Source organism: Apium graveolens, chromosome 10 (assembly GCF_009905375.1).
Source record: "Apium graveolens cultivar Ventura chromosome 10, ASM990537v1, whole genome shotgun sequence".
Taxonomy (NCBI): Eukaryota; Viridiplantae; Streptophyta; class Magnoliopsida; order Apiales; family Apiaceae; genus Apium; species Apium graveolens.
This window is the reverse complement of record NC_133656.1, coordinates 196,401,798-196,417,168: the sequence shown is the minus strand read 5'-3', so window position 1 is coordinate 196,417,168 and position 15,371 is coordinate 196,401,798. Positions and strand designations below refer to the sequence as shown.

The 15,371-nt window shown below is 36.2% G+C and overlaps 1 protein-coding gene across 2 annotated transcripts; it reads left to right on the top strand.

Annotated features, from left to right (window-relative positions):
- Positions 1 to 240: 240 nt before the first annotated feature.
- LOC141689579 (serine/threonine-protein phosphatase BSL3) lies at positions 241 to 14,556 on the top strand. Of its 2 annotated transcripts, XM_074493920.1 has the most exons (22): positions 241 to 776; positions 3,316 to 3,376; positions 3,505 to 3,583; positions 3,692 to 3,771; positions 3,936 to 4,030; positions 4,128 to 4,227; positions 4,482 to 4,551; positions 5,380 to 5,481; positions 5,567 to 5,648; positions 6,319 to 6,498; positions 8,842 to 9,106; positions 9,556 to 9,790; positions 9,873 to 10,043; positions 10,813 to 11,051; positions 12,394 to 12,478; positions 12,580 to 12,678; positions 12,799 to 12,998; positions 13,094 to 13,169; positions 13,395 to 13,530; positions 13,605 to 13,744; positions 13,857 to 13,920; positions 14,020 to 14,556. In XM_074493920.1, the coding sequence occupies exons 1-22, from the start codon at positions 419 to 421 to the stop codon at positions 14,022 to 14,024; spliced, it is 2,922 nt and encodes a 973-aa protein (XP_074350021.1). In that variant the 5' UTR covers positions 241 to 418; the 3' UTR covers positions 14,025 to 14,556. The 2 variants fall into 2 exon arrangements, with proteins under 2 accessions (XP_074350021.1, XP_074350020.1); XM_074493919.1 differs by having other exon boundaries at positions 13,857 to 14,556.
- The last annotated feature ends 815 nt before the right edge of the window (positions 14,557 to 15,371 follow it).

Here is a 15,371-nt window from a genome sequence, read left to right as displayed (position 1 = left end):
CCTGGGACACACATATTTGTGCACACACACAAGCCGAATGTCTTTTGAGAAAATAGACTTTTCATTTTTTAAAATGAGGGTAAGGTTGCGTACGCTATAGCCGGCTATTATTGGATACGATTGATTGATAAATAAATAAATTTTAAAAAATAAATAATTTCAATTTCCGAAATTTATACCTAATTTCACGGAAATAAAAACATTTATTTCCTCGAACGCCGAATATTTGTTCTTTGTAAACCCCACAACCGGATTGATGCACACACCCTGACCCGGCGATCCAACAATTAACACCTACACACACTATGACACACACATAAAATTATTACTCCTCTAATTCAACTCAATTTCAACTCTAGGGTTTCAAATTAATGCAATTTCCCCCAAATTCAACTCTCTCATCTCGCTAATTCAACTAATGGACGTCGATTCCGATCACTCCTCTCCGATCCAACCCGCCGATTCAAAGCCCAGCTCCGAGGACGATTCCGGCGCGAATTTATCGGGATCCGTGTCGTCGTCGCCGGCGGCAGTTGCCGGACCGAGACATGCGCCGACCTACTCAGTAGTGAATGCGATTTGCGAGAAGAAGGATGATGGACCAGGTCCGAGATGTGGTCATACGCTCACGGCGGTGCCGGCGGTAGGAGAAGAGGGAAGTGCGACGTATATTGGACCGAGATTGATATTGTTTGGCGGTGCGACGGCTTTGGAAGGGAATTCTGGTGGTGGTAGTGGTACTGGCACTCCTACTTCTGCTGGCAGTGCTGGAATTAGTACGTTTTCGAGTTCTCGAGTTTCGGTTATTTCTAGTTATTGAGTGTTTTTTTAGTTTTCGGAGTTTGTTAATTTTTTTTGAGTTTTCGTTATTGTTGATTTCTAGTTAGTAGTTACAGTTAATTTCTAGTTAAAGTGTTTGTTGCTATTTTTTAGACCTTTTGTTTCATTTCTAGGTGCTGAGTTTGTTATTTTTACGAGTTTTTGTTTGTGTGCATTTTTACGAGTTATTATTTCGTGTGTTTGTTTGGATTCATTTCTAGTATCGGAATTATAAAATGCTAACTGTCTTAGACTCATAGTAGGTATGTTACTTTTGAGTTTTCATTTTTGTTAATTTCTACTTACCTAGTTAGTTTGTTTTTCGAGTTTTTGTTGTGTTTTATTGGATTGGATTCTTGTTTCGTAGTTTAGATGCGTTCGTTATTTGCGCATGTATGTATGTTATATTGAATCATGAAATTGTAGTTTGCATGAGTGTATTTATTTCGGTTGCGCTTGGTAATATGTTTGCTATGAATTTTGTTGAAATAATTGGAGATGTGTATTAATTTCCCGATTGTAGTCAATTTGTGAAAGATATAGTGTCATCTGAATATATTGTATCTGCTGCATTTACTTGAAATAATTTTGTTTTCCCATACTACCGTAAAGATTCTTAATGTGCTGAGGGTATTAAATGTACTGTATTAATTAGTGAGCTGTTTATGTTGTGCTAGTTCAATTTGGACTGCTAGTGGCAGTTCTGAAATTAGGTTATTGATTTGTTAAACCCGACCAGCCAATCATAAATGGATTGTCGTGACGTTGTGGATTTGAGTTGTGGTTTATATGTATTTACTTCTTTTCATCCAGGTAGTGTTGCCTTGTCGTTATTGGACGTGACTAAATAGTTGATGGTAGATTTAGTAATGGGTTAACTATAAAACTGATCACTCAAGTCGAGACAAAAATTTAATTACTTGTGCTCTTTTTTTCAGGATTCCATATAATCTATAGTAATTATTAACGTGAGACAATAATATAATTATATTTTAAATAATAAAAAAATCAAGACAATAATTTGTAAAAAATTATGTGAAAAATTGATGATAACCATTAATTAAATGTATGATTATTTTATAGTTTATAGAATAGTAATCATTGTGGGTTCGTTGTCTGTTTTAAAAAAATATTAATTAAGAATGAGCACAGTATTTAAGACACCACAGAGAATGGAAGGATCGGAATCTCTTCATCAATAAATGATATGGACTTCATAGTATGATAATATTATGGACTACAATGACTAATTTCGTTCCAAAAAAATTAGTCAAGTAATTCAGTTTTTGGCTGCACTTGACTGATCAGTCTGATAACTGACCCAATTAATTATGTCATATATGATATTGTCATAAATATCATAATTATCCTTTACCTTGAAGACTCTAAAGTTCAAATGTATTTCATGGTTAAATCAAAATTCAATCCAAATGTCCATATGAGTTGCTTACTAGATGCTTATTGTGCAAAGAAATTCGCTTCAGTTGTCCATTTCATATCACTGTATATGTTTAGTTATGGCTTGTGCAATAATGGTATCTGCCGTGCAAATTGTTTTTGGAATCTTATTTATAATGTCAAGTTTTTGATTGGTAGCATTACATGGATTTTATGTTTACGTGCGGACCCACTACGTAAAGTTCCTTGATGTGGTTTTTATGCTCCCATATATTTCTGTTTATTACTCACCTCATTTTGGATATTTGTGGCTTGCTTGGGTTGGTCACCTGAAATGAAGGGGCAAGTCGAGGGGATATAAATCTAGTCATCTACCGGGTGTACTTCATTCAAGGAGTCGAGAATGAGAAACATCAAGTAGGGACTATGTAATTGCCCAACCCAACCTGGAGATGGGTAGCATAGGGAAAAATAGAGTGCTTTCCATTGGAAATCACGTAATCACAATACTTATCTATTGAAAACCTCTATTGCAGCAACTAATGTTTTGATTAGAATGTCAGCCTACGTCCTTTATCACCATTTGTAAGTGATAACTGCACAGTACAAGTAACATAAATTATGAAGGTTTTTTTCAAGTAAAAAGGTTTCATTTAAGCTGTAATTTTGCTTCCAGAATAGCATATATATGAAATATATTGTTCATTGACTTTAGCCAAATATCAGTTTAATATCATCCACATGAAGTTGCAAGTTGCTTTTCCTGTTTTTTTTTATGTTCATAATTTTTGATGACCAGTCATAACTTAGAAAGCCTACTTTGATAACCACTTCAGTAAAAAATTCTGTAGAAATGTGTTGGTCTATGTTGCCATTCTGCCAAGTGCTTATATTCAAATTCTGCATAATAGAGGCTCCGTTACTGAATATCATTGTGTTTGGCACAGATAGATTTTGGTTCATGCTTGATAATAAGAGACATTGTTTAATGAAAGATGACATACTTTTGGCTTTATAGGAATATATATGATAAATGATAGGCTGTTAAATTGGAAGTATTCTATTTTTTAAAGGCACCTTTTCTTCTTTTGGGTACAGGATTAGCAGGGGCAACATCTGATGTTCACTGTTATGATGTTCTGACAAATAAATGGTCTAGGTAAGCCAAAATATGATCACTGAGGGAACCTTTGATACTTCTAGGTTGTTGCTTTGTAAAAAACTGACTGGCTGACTTCACTAGAGATTTACCATCATTTCGAATTTGAGTTCTACTAAATTTTGCAGAATCACTCCATTTGGAGATCCGCCAACACCAAGGGCTGCTCATGTGGCAACTGCTGTTGGCACTATGGTAGTAATCCAGGTTTGTGGACAACTTGCTTTTTTTTTTTTTCAAAAAATATTCTGATTTTTTAGGCTGGTGTTCTGTATGTTTTGTTTTCTTTTAAGCATCAATTTCTATTCATCACAGGGTGGAATCGGTCCAGCTGGGTTGTCTGCTGAGGATCTTCATGTTCTTGACCTGACACAGCAAAGACCACGATGGCATAGGTTAGAACCAAATGTGATGTGGTTATTTATTTTTGAATGCATATGCCTTTTATCTAAGATATAAGAAATACTGTATGTATATATGTGATACATGTATTTTGTGTTTGTAAGAAAAGTATAAATTGTATATCTTTTTTTATGAAAGCAATTTAATTTTATCGTAGAGTGGTGGTTCAAGGACCAGGACCCGGGCCTCGTTATGGGCATGTGATGGCTCTGGTCGGGCAAAGATATTTAATGGCAATTGGCGGAAATGATGGTCAGTAGATCTGTTTTAGTTTCTCTTTAAATGATTATTATTTATACCCAGGACGGCCTTTGCGTTATAATACAAGAATTTGGTGATTTGTAAACAGCAAAGCGACCTCTTGCTGATGTATGGGCGCTGGATACAGCTGCCAAGCCATACGAATGGCGGAAACTAGAACCTGAAGGAGAAGGGCCACCTCCATGCATGTACATTTTTTATTCCCGCTCTCTAATATTATGACTACATTAAAATTAGAAAAAGAATAAATTGTCAGTTCAGGTTATCCTAGCGTATAGTGAATTGCTGGGGTAGAATTGTTGATGAAAAATAAGAAAATATGCACATTCAGTAACACTTTTACTTCGACTAACCTGATTTGTATTAAGTGGGTCGAGAATCTGTGTCTTATTTTCTATAGAAATTTTGTAATTGCTTATTAGACACTACTACTTCAAAATAGGTATGCTACTGCAAGTGCACGCTCTGATGGACTTCTTCTGCTCTGTGGAGGGAGGGATGCAAACAGTGTTGTGAGTTATCCCTTTGATTTCCATTAATTGATAATTCGTGAAGTTGTGTAATGATGCGTCTTTGCAGTCCTTTGTCATTTTGATAGTAGTTTGCTTGTCCCAGACATTGGTTTGTATGTTAGAATTATAGGCATTTTGATAGTCTCATCTTTATCTATTTGAATGATGGCAATACAAATAAGAACGATCATGTCCTGACTCCTGAATGCTGTTACTTTCTGGTCTTAAAAATTGTTTCACAAATCATGGGATCCCTTTGCCAGTGGTTTTTTCTGCACTCCATGTTAGATATATAATATATACCTGCAAGGTGCTTAATCACTCATTTAGATGTGAGGTCATGCCTTCTAATTATGCCAAGAACTTTCTCCTTTCGTCTCTTCATCCACCTTTTTGTTGATCTAAATTCTAATATGGCACGCTCATCATTAAATGTTTAAAAGTGTGATCTATTGAGCATTTCATGTTTTTTTTAAAGAACTGTATATAAATAATTATATACAGCTATGTTCTTTAACTTACAAAAATCTATGTATCTAAGATATATATATATATATTGCATTCTATAAATATATATATATATATATATATATTGCATTCTATAAATGCCTGCAATCGCATTACACACATTAGATCAATAGTTTTTGCCTCTTTATGTTGAAGTTGGCAGTAACTTGTGAAATCTGAGTTTTGACATTTTCTAAGCCTCTCCTGTACCATCTCTAGCACCACATTAAATATGTGTATGTACTTTGACGGTTTGACCTGTCATTTTTATTTAAGTTTAACCTCTTAAAGCTCAAGTCATAATCTTGTTGGTTCTTGCAGCCACTCGCTAGTGCATATGGCCTTGCAAAACATAGAGATGGTCGATGGGAATGGGCAATTGCACCTGGTGTCTCACCATCTCCTAGATATCAACATGCAGCTGTGAGTCTTCTCCACTATATTTCTTTTTGTCCTAATATATCTCGTTTTTATCCTAAAGCATATCATGCTTCTGCTGCGGGAATAGGTTTTTGTTAATGCCCGTCTTCATGTTTCTGGAGGGGCTCTTGGTGGTGGGCGCATGGTTGAGGACTCTTCAAGTGTTGCAGGTTTTTATTTGGCACTACTTAACTCTTAAATAATATTCGTCTTAGATTTAAGAGACTCTTCATAATCTCACTTGCAAATGCATATTTGGGTATGTGATAAAAAACTTCGATGGTGGAAGGAGCTGCAGCCAAGCATTCTTTTACATGGATCCATCTTACAAAATTTAGGGTTTACTACAATTACAATTATCTACGTGACTGTGACAACCGCAACTTTGCACATGTCTTACATTATGAGTGGTTCAAAATAATTAGCTATCTAGCCGTGAGAAATATAGTTAGAGTAGGTTCTCTCAGATAACCTTCATCAATCTAGATGTTGAAGTCACAAATTTTTAGCTAGCACACCATGAAACTGAAGTTTCCAGAAATGTCTAAGCTTCCTTCTAGTTGTCAATTGTACGAAGAGGTGCCTCCAATTAACTTTACACTTCTAAGAACCTCATGGTCTAGATGTCACAAATAATTTAAGTGTCTAATTCTTAAATTCTCTGGTCATTTAATGATTGGCATGCTACTTCCTGGTTGACTGGATTGCACATTTTTTGCTAGAAGGATTTAATATGGTTAACTAAAATTGTATAGGCTTTATGTACTTGGGCAGTAGAGTAGGGAAACACTTATTTCAGATTAGGCAGGTGGTTAAATTTTTGTGTTTTACTCTGTACAGTTCTGGATACTGCAGCAGGAGTATGGTGTGACACTAAGTCTGTCGTTACTAGTCCAAGGACAGGTAGATATAGTGCTGATGCAGCGGGAGGAGATGCTGCAGTTGAATTAACACGGCGCTGTAGGCATGCAGCTGCGGCTGTGGGCGATTTGATTTATATCTATGGCGGTCTACGTGGAGGTAAGCTGGATAGTTGCATTGGGCATTCTGTTAGTTTGATCTTTTGAGATGGGATATGCTGCTCGTATTGTATCCTCTTGTACTGAAGTAGCAGCAGTTAAGTTTAAATCAAGTTGACTATTTATTATCTATGCATTAGATATATTTGGTTGTAATTGGGGCCTCCAGGTCCTATTTATGTTCCAGAAGTTATACTTGATTGATGCAGCGTGGATTCAGGGGGGGGGTGAGTTTAATAATAAAATAAAGTTATGTTGTCACCAGTAAAGCCTTAGAATTAGGATACTTGTTGGGGTGTTGAAACCTTGGCCATGTTCATATCTCAACTTCATCTATATTTCATTCTGCAGACATCTAGTGTTTTTGCTAGAAGTATCTCATTTGTGCTTACTACTGGACATTCTCCAAGTGATCTAGATCTAAAAGTCATCCTCTGATTATGGGCAGAAACATCTTGCATCTTGGCATGCTGAGATGTTTTTAGTCTAGAACCTGCTTGCTGAAACAATTTTGATTCCACTTTTGCAATACGAAGCAACAGTAAAGCCTTAGAATTAGGATACTTGTTGGGGTGTTGAAACCTTGGCCATGTTCATATCTCAACTTCATCTATATTTTATTCTGCCGACATCTAGTGTTTTTGCTAGTTTCTGCTAGAAGTATCTCATTTGTGCTTACTACTGAACATTCTCCAAGTGATCTGGATCTAGAAGTCATCCTCTGATTATGGGCAGAAACATCTTGCATCTTGGCATGCTGAGATGTTTTTAGTCTAGAACCCGCTTGCTGAAACAATTTTGATTCCACTTTTGCAATACGAAGCAACAGAGTATTCTAATAGATAACAGGAATTCTAACTTGCTGTTATGTCATCACCATAACTCACAGGGTTTCACTTTTATACAAAGGCTACATTGGTTTCTTTCATTTCCTTTTGCCGTTTTTTTGAACTTTTTTCCTTTCTAAATCCCCGTCTTCATGATTTCCTTACTTTGGTATCAGAAATTATATTTCTGAAGGAACAAACTAAATAATCTTATGGTGGCATATATGCAGGTGTTATATAAACCATCTTTATTTAGGTGCAGAAAGCTGATGTTCTTTGCTGTTTGTTATATATTTAATATTTAATTATATAATTCATGTTATTATTACTCAGGGCCTTAAATTTGGTTGAATGCATACACCAATTGTTCATAAGGGACTTTAACTGATATGCATAGTCTGTAGATGCCATGCATTAACAACAATTGTCTTACTGCTATTTTTTTAATCTAGGCTTCACTTCTTCGTACTCATAGTTTTGATCGTAAACTTTGCTTACATTTTCTTTTAGTTTTGTCATGACCCAAAATGTGAGTATGTGACTGTACTTTCTCATCCTAGCCCAATGTAGATCACGTATATTTTTAATCCAACCCGAACCCTAACTGACCCGGAACAAGTTGGAATATGTGAATCCAAACCCGACCTGTTCGGGTCTTGGGTAGCCCGAAACCGACACGAAATAATCCAACTTAGCTTACAAAATTCATATGCTAGCATATAGCTGAACTGCTGAAGAACCCAGAAGATTTAAGATAGCAAGATGTATGTTATATACGTATATTAATAATATACACAAGTATTTTGACATACATATAATCATGAATAAGCTCAGATTCGTTTTGCTAAATCTAACAATTAGAAGTTCCTCCCCAAATTGTAATTACCAAAGGCAAATGTGAGTAAATATTATAGATAAGAGTAGATTAGTATATGACAAGGTACTTGTGTTTGGGAGAGAGAGAAAGATACATGCTGAGACTTGAAAACTGAGATCTATTGAAGAAAACAAATAGAATAGGGCGGGTTGACAAAATGACGAGACCTAAAACTATGATACTCCTTTATTGGGCCAGAGCCACCAGGCTTTAAATAAAAAATGATGGACGTGACAGTAGACTAGCCCATTAAGTATGCAAGTAATACTAGTACTATTATATATCGGGTTGATTTCGGTTTGATCCGAAATTGACCCGATTTTTTCGGGTGAATTTTGATTTAACCTGAACCTGACCAGAAATTCAAATATCCTGACCCTAATTCACATTTTCTTGTGTCTAGTTCATGTCGGGTTTCGGATTGTGTCTAATTTTGCCACCCCTACACGTTTTAATGCATAACTAGAAAGAAACTGGCCTGTGCAATTCTCTCAGGGATATTTTTTAAATCTATCCATCCCCCCCCCCCCCCAAACAAGCTCTCTCCAGAATATGGTAGCAAATATTTCCCTGGTTGTTTTCCAACCTTGGGGGTTGGTTTACTCTACTAAGAAATCTCACACATTGTGTTTTCCCGTAGGCGTATTGCTTGATGACCTACTAGTTGCTGAAGATCTGGCCGCAGCTGAAACCACAAGTGCAGCCTCGCATGCAGCAGCCGCAGCTGCATCAAATGTACAGGGCGGGAGGTTGGGAGGAAGGTACGGGTTTGTCGATGAGAGGACGACACAACCAAATTCTGAAGAAGCCTCTGATGGTTCCGTGGTGCTTGGGAACCCTGTTGCCCCTCCTGCCAATGGGGATATGTATACTGATATTAGCACTGAAAATGCCATGCTACAAAGGTATGCAGTTAATAAATAAATGCCCCATTTCTCTGTTGTGAGTCGTGACACATTTCTTTTACTCAAAAATTTCCTTTTTTTTGTTCTCATTACAATCTAGTAAATGTCACATACTTGTTGCTCCCTCATCTCTGAGGTACAGCCCTTGTGTGTCTTACCGTCTTCCTCGGAAAATATTAATCTCTGTCCTATTTATATTGCCCAGAAAAAAGACTCGCATTTTATTTAATCATATTAAATGAACTAATTATTACCAGAAATTTGTATTGTTTTTGTATAAAATTGCAAAATTAGCCCAAGATTTACCATATTAATTGAACATGGACAAAACTTTTGGGACAAAAAATTGAAAATGGCCATTATATCTGTGACGGAGGGTGCATAATGTTGGATTGTGCTTTCGCAGTGAATACCTCTAGATTGGTAACTTAATGTGGTTTCTTGTTCAGGAGACTGAGCAAGGGTGTGGATTACCTGGTTGAGGCATCGGCAGCAGAAGCGGAGGCTATTACTGCAACCTTAGCTGCCGCGAAAGCGCGGCAAGTTAATGGGGAAGTTGAACTGCCAGACAGGGATAGGGGATCAGAGGCTACTCCTAGTGGAAAACAGATATCTACCCTTATTAAGCCCGAGTCTCCCGTAATTAATTCTACTCCAGCTGGTGTTAGGCTGCATCACAGAGCTGTTAGTCCCGAGATCAGGACAATTTTTTTTACATATAATTTTGTCAGAATTTATCGTGATTATTCTTTGTATGCATCTGTAGGTAGTTGTAGCTGCAGAGACTGGTGGAGCTTTAGGTGGTATGGTAAGACAGCTCTCAATTGATCAATTTGAAAACGAAGGCAGACGAGTAAGCTATGGTACACCAGAAAATGCAACAGCAGCAAGGAAACTTTTAGACCGGCAGATGTCTATAAACAGTGTGCCCAAAAAGGTAGATATTTTTATGTCTGCTGAGACGATATTGTATGGAACTGCATGGTTTAGCAACATAAAGAAGTATATTTGTAGTGTCATGCGTCTTCACATTGTTCCTATAATTGATATGTTTAGGTTTGTACATGTCAACCTGCATGTGCATATCTCTGTTCCATGCTGTTATTTATTGGAATGAAGCCGATTAATAAATTGGTCATTTAAGGAAGCATTAATTGGTCCATTGAACTCTGAATGGTTTTATCTTACCCTTACTTGTGAGAGGGTGCTCACAAGAATACAAGTCTCTCGAGCCCTGACCGCTTTGAGATGGACGATCTAACTTATGACCTCATTAAGTGGCTCTGCTGCTAGGGCAGGTGTAGGTCTAGGTTGACTAGAACTTCAACTAGCATGTTTTTGTATTTCCATGGTAAGGAAGGGCATCTCACCTGTGAGAGTAATAAGAGGGAGGGGGGTGTTGGTCTATAATAAATATATTGAAAAAAAGATATAAATTTAGAAATTCAGATTATATACAATCCAAATCTACTATAAATTTGAATGTTCTTCAACCTTTTTGGTTTAAAGTTGAAAAAGAATCTAATTGATCCAAGTGTACTATGTAAATTTGTCTAGAATCTGGGTTTTTTTGTCAACAATTTTGCTCGTCTGCTATTATGATGTAGAGCATGCATCATTGTTATCCTCTTTATAAAATATATAACATGCTCCCCTTACTGAATTTGTTAAGTTTTGCTTTCTGACAGTTAGTATAATGTTGTCAGGTAATTGCTCATCTTTTGAAACCTCGTGGTTGGAAGCCTCCTGTTCGTCGGCAATTCTTCTTGGACTGCAATGAAATAGCTGATCTGTGTGATAGTGCTGAAAGGATATTTTCCAGTGAACCTAGTGTATTACAACTTAAGGCTCCTATCAAAATATTTGGTGATCTGCATGGGCAGTTTGGAGACCTTATGCGGCTTTTTGATGAATATGGCTCACCATCTACTGCTGGAGACATAGCGTATGTGTTTTGTGTGCATATTTTTTCGTGTTTTAATCGTAGTAGTGTTTTTTAATTCTCACTATATATGTGTAAACCTAACATATTCGACAAGGATATTTCATTGCTTAAAGAAAAATGTGCCGCCTTAAGTAGGAAACATCATATCTTTAGAATATTTTGTTGTGTTTGGTTGGGGTGAATGGAGTAGAATCGATGAAATTACAGGGAATTAGTGGAGGTCAGAGGGAAGATTTGAAAAAAAAATGAGGTAGTGCAAATAAGTTATGATAAAAATTATGTGAGAATTGGTGTGATAAGGAATGGAGCATTCCCTCTAAAATTGGGGTGCTTGAATTATAGTTTAGGTTGCTAAGAATGGACTGGATGAAAAAAATGAAAATTTTCATACTTCAAATCTCATTCCATTCCCTCCCATTTCATTTATCCCAACCCAACCAAGCACAACATCAGCATCTAATTTGTAATAAACAAGCACTAATATGAGATACATTGTTTTTGCTATGTTCGTTATATTTAAAAATTTAAATAAATCTCAAGTGTGATTACACCTGTAAATTGTTAATTCGATGTACTAATAATTGTTGTGCTCGGTTATTTGTAAATGGTAGTTCAGTTTTAGATTTGTAATAAACTACTAGCACTATTGTGTGATACATTGTATTTGCTATGTTCGTCATATTTTTAGAATTTAAAATTAATCACTTCAAGTGTGATTACGCATGTAAGTTGTTAATTCGCTTTACCAATTATTTTGTAAATGAAAGTTCAGTTTCACTTCATTTACTGTGATGGTTCATATATTTGAATGTCACAATATTTCAAATCATCATAGTATATTTTTGGCGATGTCAAATCAGAAGTGTAACTATATGCAAATTGGAGCTTAACATTCCCTTCATGCCCCCACCTACACGTGTAGATAGAAGCTTAGGAAAAATATATAATAAGACTGAAGGAATAAAGTTCAAACTGATACCTATAATCAGCGAAAGACGTCTGTATGTTGTGCTGTAAAAATATTTAACAGAAGCCTTCATTTACATTGTTACTATGATGCCTGGACCTTTATAGTCTAATTAGATGAACCTCTAAGCATATTATCGTGATAACATTTTTCGTGATTGTTCAAGCCAGCATATAAATGTTTATAAGCTCTGTTTTGCTGTTTGGCATGCCTCTTGTGTGCACTTTAATATTAATGTTGAAGAATGAAAAGTTATCTTTAGGTTGTATAGTACATATATTAACATTTTTTTTTGCTGAGCTAAAAATACAGGAACTTTATTTTGTCTGAATTGATTTTATCTTCTGCGATTCTAATTTTATTATTGATTATCAGATATATCGATTATCTCTTCTTAGGAGACTATGTTGATCGAGGCCAGCACAGCTTGGAAACTATTTCTCTTCTGCTTGCTTTAAAGGTCTTGCCTTATTTTTGTCTAGAGATATGTACAGTTATCCCAGTTCTACGCTCATGCCTTCTTCTTTCTTTCCAAAATGATAATTTATTGAGTGTTAACAGGTTGAGTATCCTCTAAATGTACATTTAATTCGTGGAAATCATGAAGCTGCAGACATCAACGCCCTTTTTGGATTTCGGATAGAATGTATTGAGCGCATGGTATGCATAACATCCGGTGTTATAATATGCTGGTATATGTGTCACTAAATGTCAGTTTCCTTTGATATATTATCTTCCATTCCACACCTAAACGACTATACTAAGTTATATGCAAAATAGGGCGAGAGAGATGGTATTTGGGCATGGCATAGGATAAACCGATTGTTCAACTGGCTTCCATTGGCTGCTCTTATTGAGAAAAAAATATTATGCATGCATGGTGGCATAGGAAGGTCAATAAATCATGTAGAACAGGTTGAAAGCCTTCAGCGTCCAATCACAATGGAAGCAGGTTCCATTGTTCTCATGGATCTTTTATGGTTGGTACATTCATTTTTCTATTGGTATGATTATTGCCTAACTAAGTTGGAATTCATTCTTCCGGTATACTTATTACATAGGTTTGTGCTTGTAGGTCTGATCCCACTGAAAATGATAGCGTAGAAGGCTTAAGACCAAATGCAAGAGGTCCTGGGTTGGTTACTTTTGGGGTTAGTATTGTTTCACTTATATAATTCTTTTGACTTCATTTTCTTTAGGCAATTTAATAATTGGGAAATATGTGTTCATCTCACAGTTAATATACTTGTTATTATTGTTACTAAATAAATAATATCAATACTCTCAACCGTCTTTCACTTACTGTGTAATTGATTGTTCTCTTTTGAATTATTTTGCGTGCTTTTGGCTCATCGTTTAACGGTTCCTTGTTTTAGCCGGACCGTGTGATGGAATTTTGCAACAACAATGATCTTCAATTGATTGTGCGAGCTCATGAATGTGTTATGGATGGCTTTGAGCGTTTCGCCCAGGGACATTTAATTACCCTTTTTTCAGCCACCAATTACTGTGGTATGTTTTTGTCTTGGTATTTGTGGAGATTTAAGATGCTTGTACCTTTGTTAATGTTTTTGCTGTTAATTTAGGTACTGCAAATAATGCTGGAGCCATTTTAGTCCTTGGTAGAGATCTGGTAGTTGTACCAAAACTCATTCATCCATTGCCGCCAGCACTTACATCACCAGAATCATCACCTGAACGTCACACAGAGGATACATGGATGCAGGTACCACTATTTTAGTGATTTGTTGTATTTCTGTTTTTTTTTTTTTAATTTCAAGAGTAATGCACCTGATTTTTCATTAACCTTGTGTCTATTTATTATATGGTGGCATTAGGAACTTAATGCTAACAGACCGCCAACACCCACAAGGGGTCGTCCTCAAGTTGCCACTGATAGAGGTTCGCTCGCTTGGATTTAGAGGCTTGGTTTCCAGGTTGCTCCCTTATACCATCCTGTATAATGTTGCCATCTCAGAATATCTGGTTTTCTGTATATAGCATGAGAGCCATATGGAGGGGTTTTCCGCGAATTTTTCAAGCTTGTAATCGGTTCCTGTTAGAGGTCTGAAGGTTTTCATTAGATGGCCGTGTCCATTCTCGCATCTGGGAGGCCTTCAAACCATTGAAGACATTAATTAAGAACCCATGTTGCTGTTCGCGGATAGGGTTCTCCAAGTCGACCTTTGTACATTTGAGCTCCAGTCAGGTAGAAGTTGAAGTCTTGCTTGTTACTAGGGAAGAAAAGAAGGGAGGGGGTGGGGTAGTTGTATTTTTCTGTAGTTATGGTGGTTTTCATTGTTTTAGATAGTGCTTCTCTTATGATTTTTTTTCCCAGATAGGATGTGAGGTGTCCTCATATAATTGGTGAGTTATAATATTGAAATCAATCTTCTTTGGAATTGTGTCATATAGGTGTCTGCAGTCTGAGCCTGTAATTTGTAATTTATTTTGTACAATTAGTTGTGTGAAGATATGAATCCTCTACATGTATGAGCATATGATGTGAAAGGCATGGTATTCTCTTCTTTGTTTTCATTGTACATCTTTGTTGATTGATATCATAGCAACCTGCAATTTGTCCTGGTTTTGGAGAAACTGAATTGTGGTTACTGGCATTGGTTTACGACTGCGGTAGTTTGTTTTAGCTTTTTTTAGTTTACTTTCATTCAGTCCGTTTTTAGACTAATTCTAATTCCTTTCTGGTCTTTGCAGTGAGGTTAAGTAACTTGATTTTAGATTTTTTGTAGCATCATATGCTGCCAAGAATCAATAAAATATAGATGACATTAGTTTGATGTAGTTTATCATGAAGATTACTGTGTCATGAGTTATGCTGGACTTTTAAAGGTGAATGGAAGACTATAAGTCTTAAACTTACGCACAGAACACAATTACTTGGTCACATGTTTGATGTATCTAGCTTGTTCACATTGTAGTATTCAAATTTCAAAGCAATGGCGATATGTCTTCATTTTTTGTGGTAGAAGTTGCTTTGTAAATGAATACTACGCATCTTATTATAATGTATGTTTATTGAGTGAGGTTATGTGTAGTGTAATGTTCTCAACTGAAATGTTATCCTGTATATGGCTTGCAATGGCTTGCAAGTAATCTTCGTCGTCTTTGGAAGAGAGTTGTCCAAAATCTTTTGATAAACATAACATAAGCCTTTAGTTCGATCTTTCTTTTTATATTGGTACCTCTAAGTCTCAAAGAGACTGTAATGAACCGGGTCAAGGAGATGCACACATTTAATATGCCTTAAATTAGTGTCTTCTGAAAAATCTTGGGAGAGGAGAGTGAAACCCAAGACTTAGGGCGGCAAGATATCACAAGGTATCTCATCGTGC

What these genes read in the sequence shown, in the direction of transcription:
- LOC141689579 (XM_074493919.1), top strand. Translation starts at nt 419, where the DNA reads ATGGACGTCGATTCCGATCACTCCTCTCCGATCCAACCCGCCGATTCA. An exon ending in TTAGGCTGCATCACAGAGCT is followed by an intron (nt 9,791 to 9,872) that starts GTTAGTCCCGAG and finishes ATGCATCTGTAG; the next exon opens with GTAGTTGTAGCTGCAGAGAC. An exon ending in GTTCTCATGGATCTTTTATG is followed by an intron (nt 12,999 to 13,093) that starts GTTGGTACATTC and finishes TTGTGCTTGTAG; the next exon opens with GTCTGATCCCACTGAAAATG.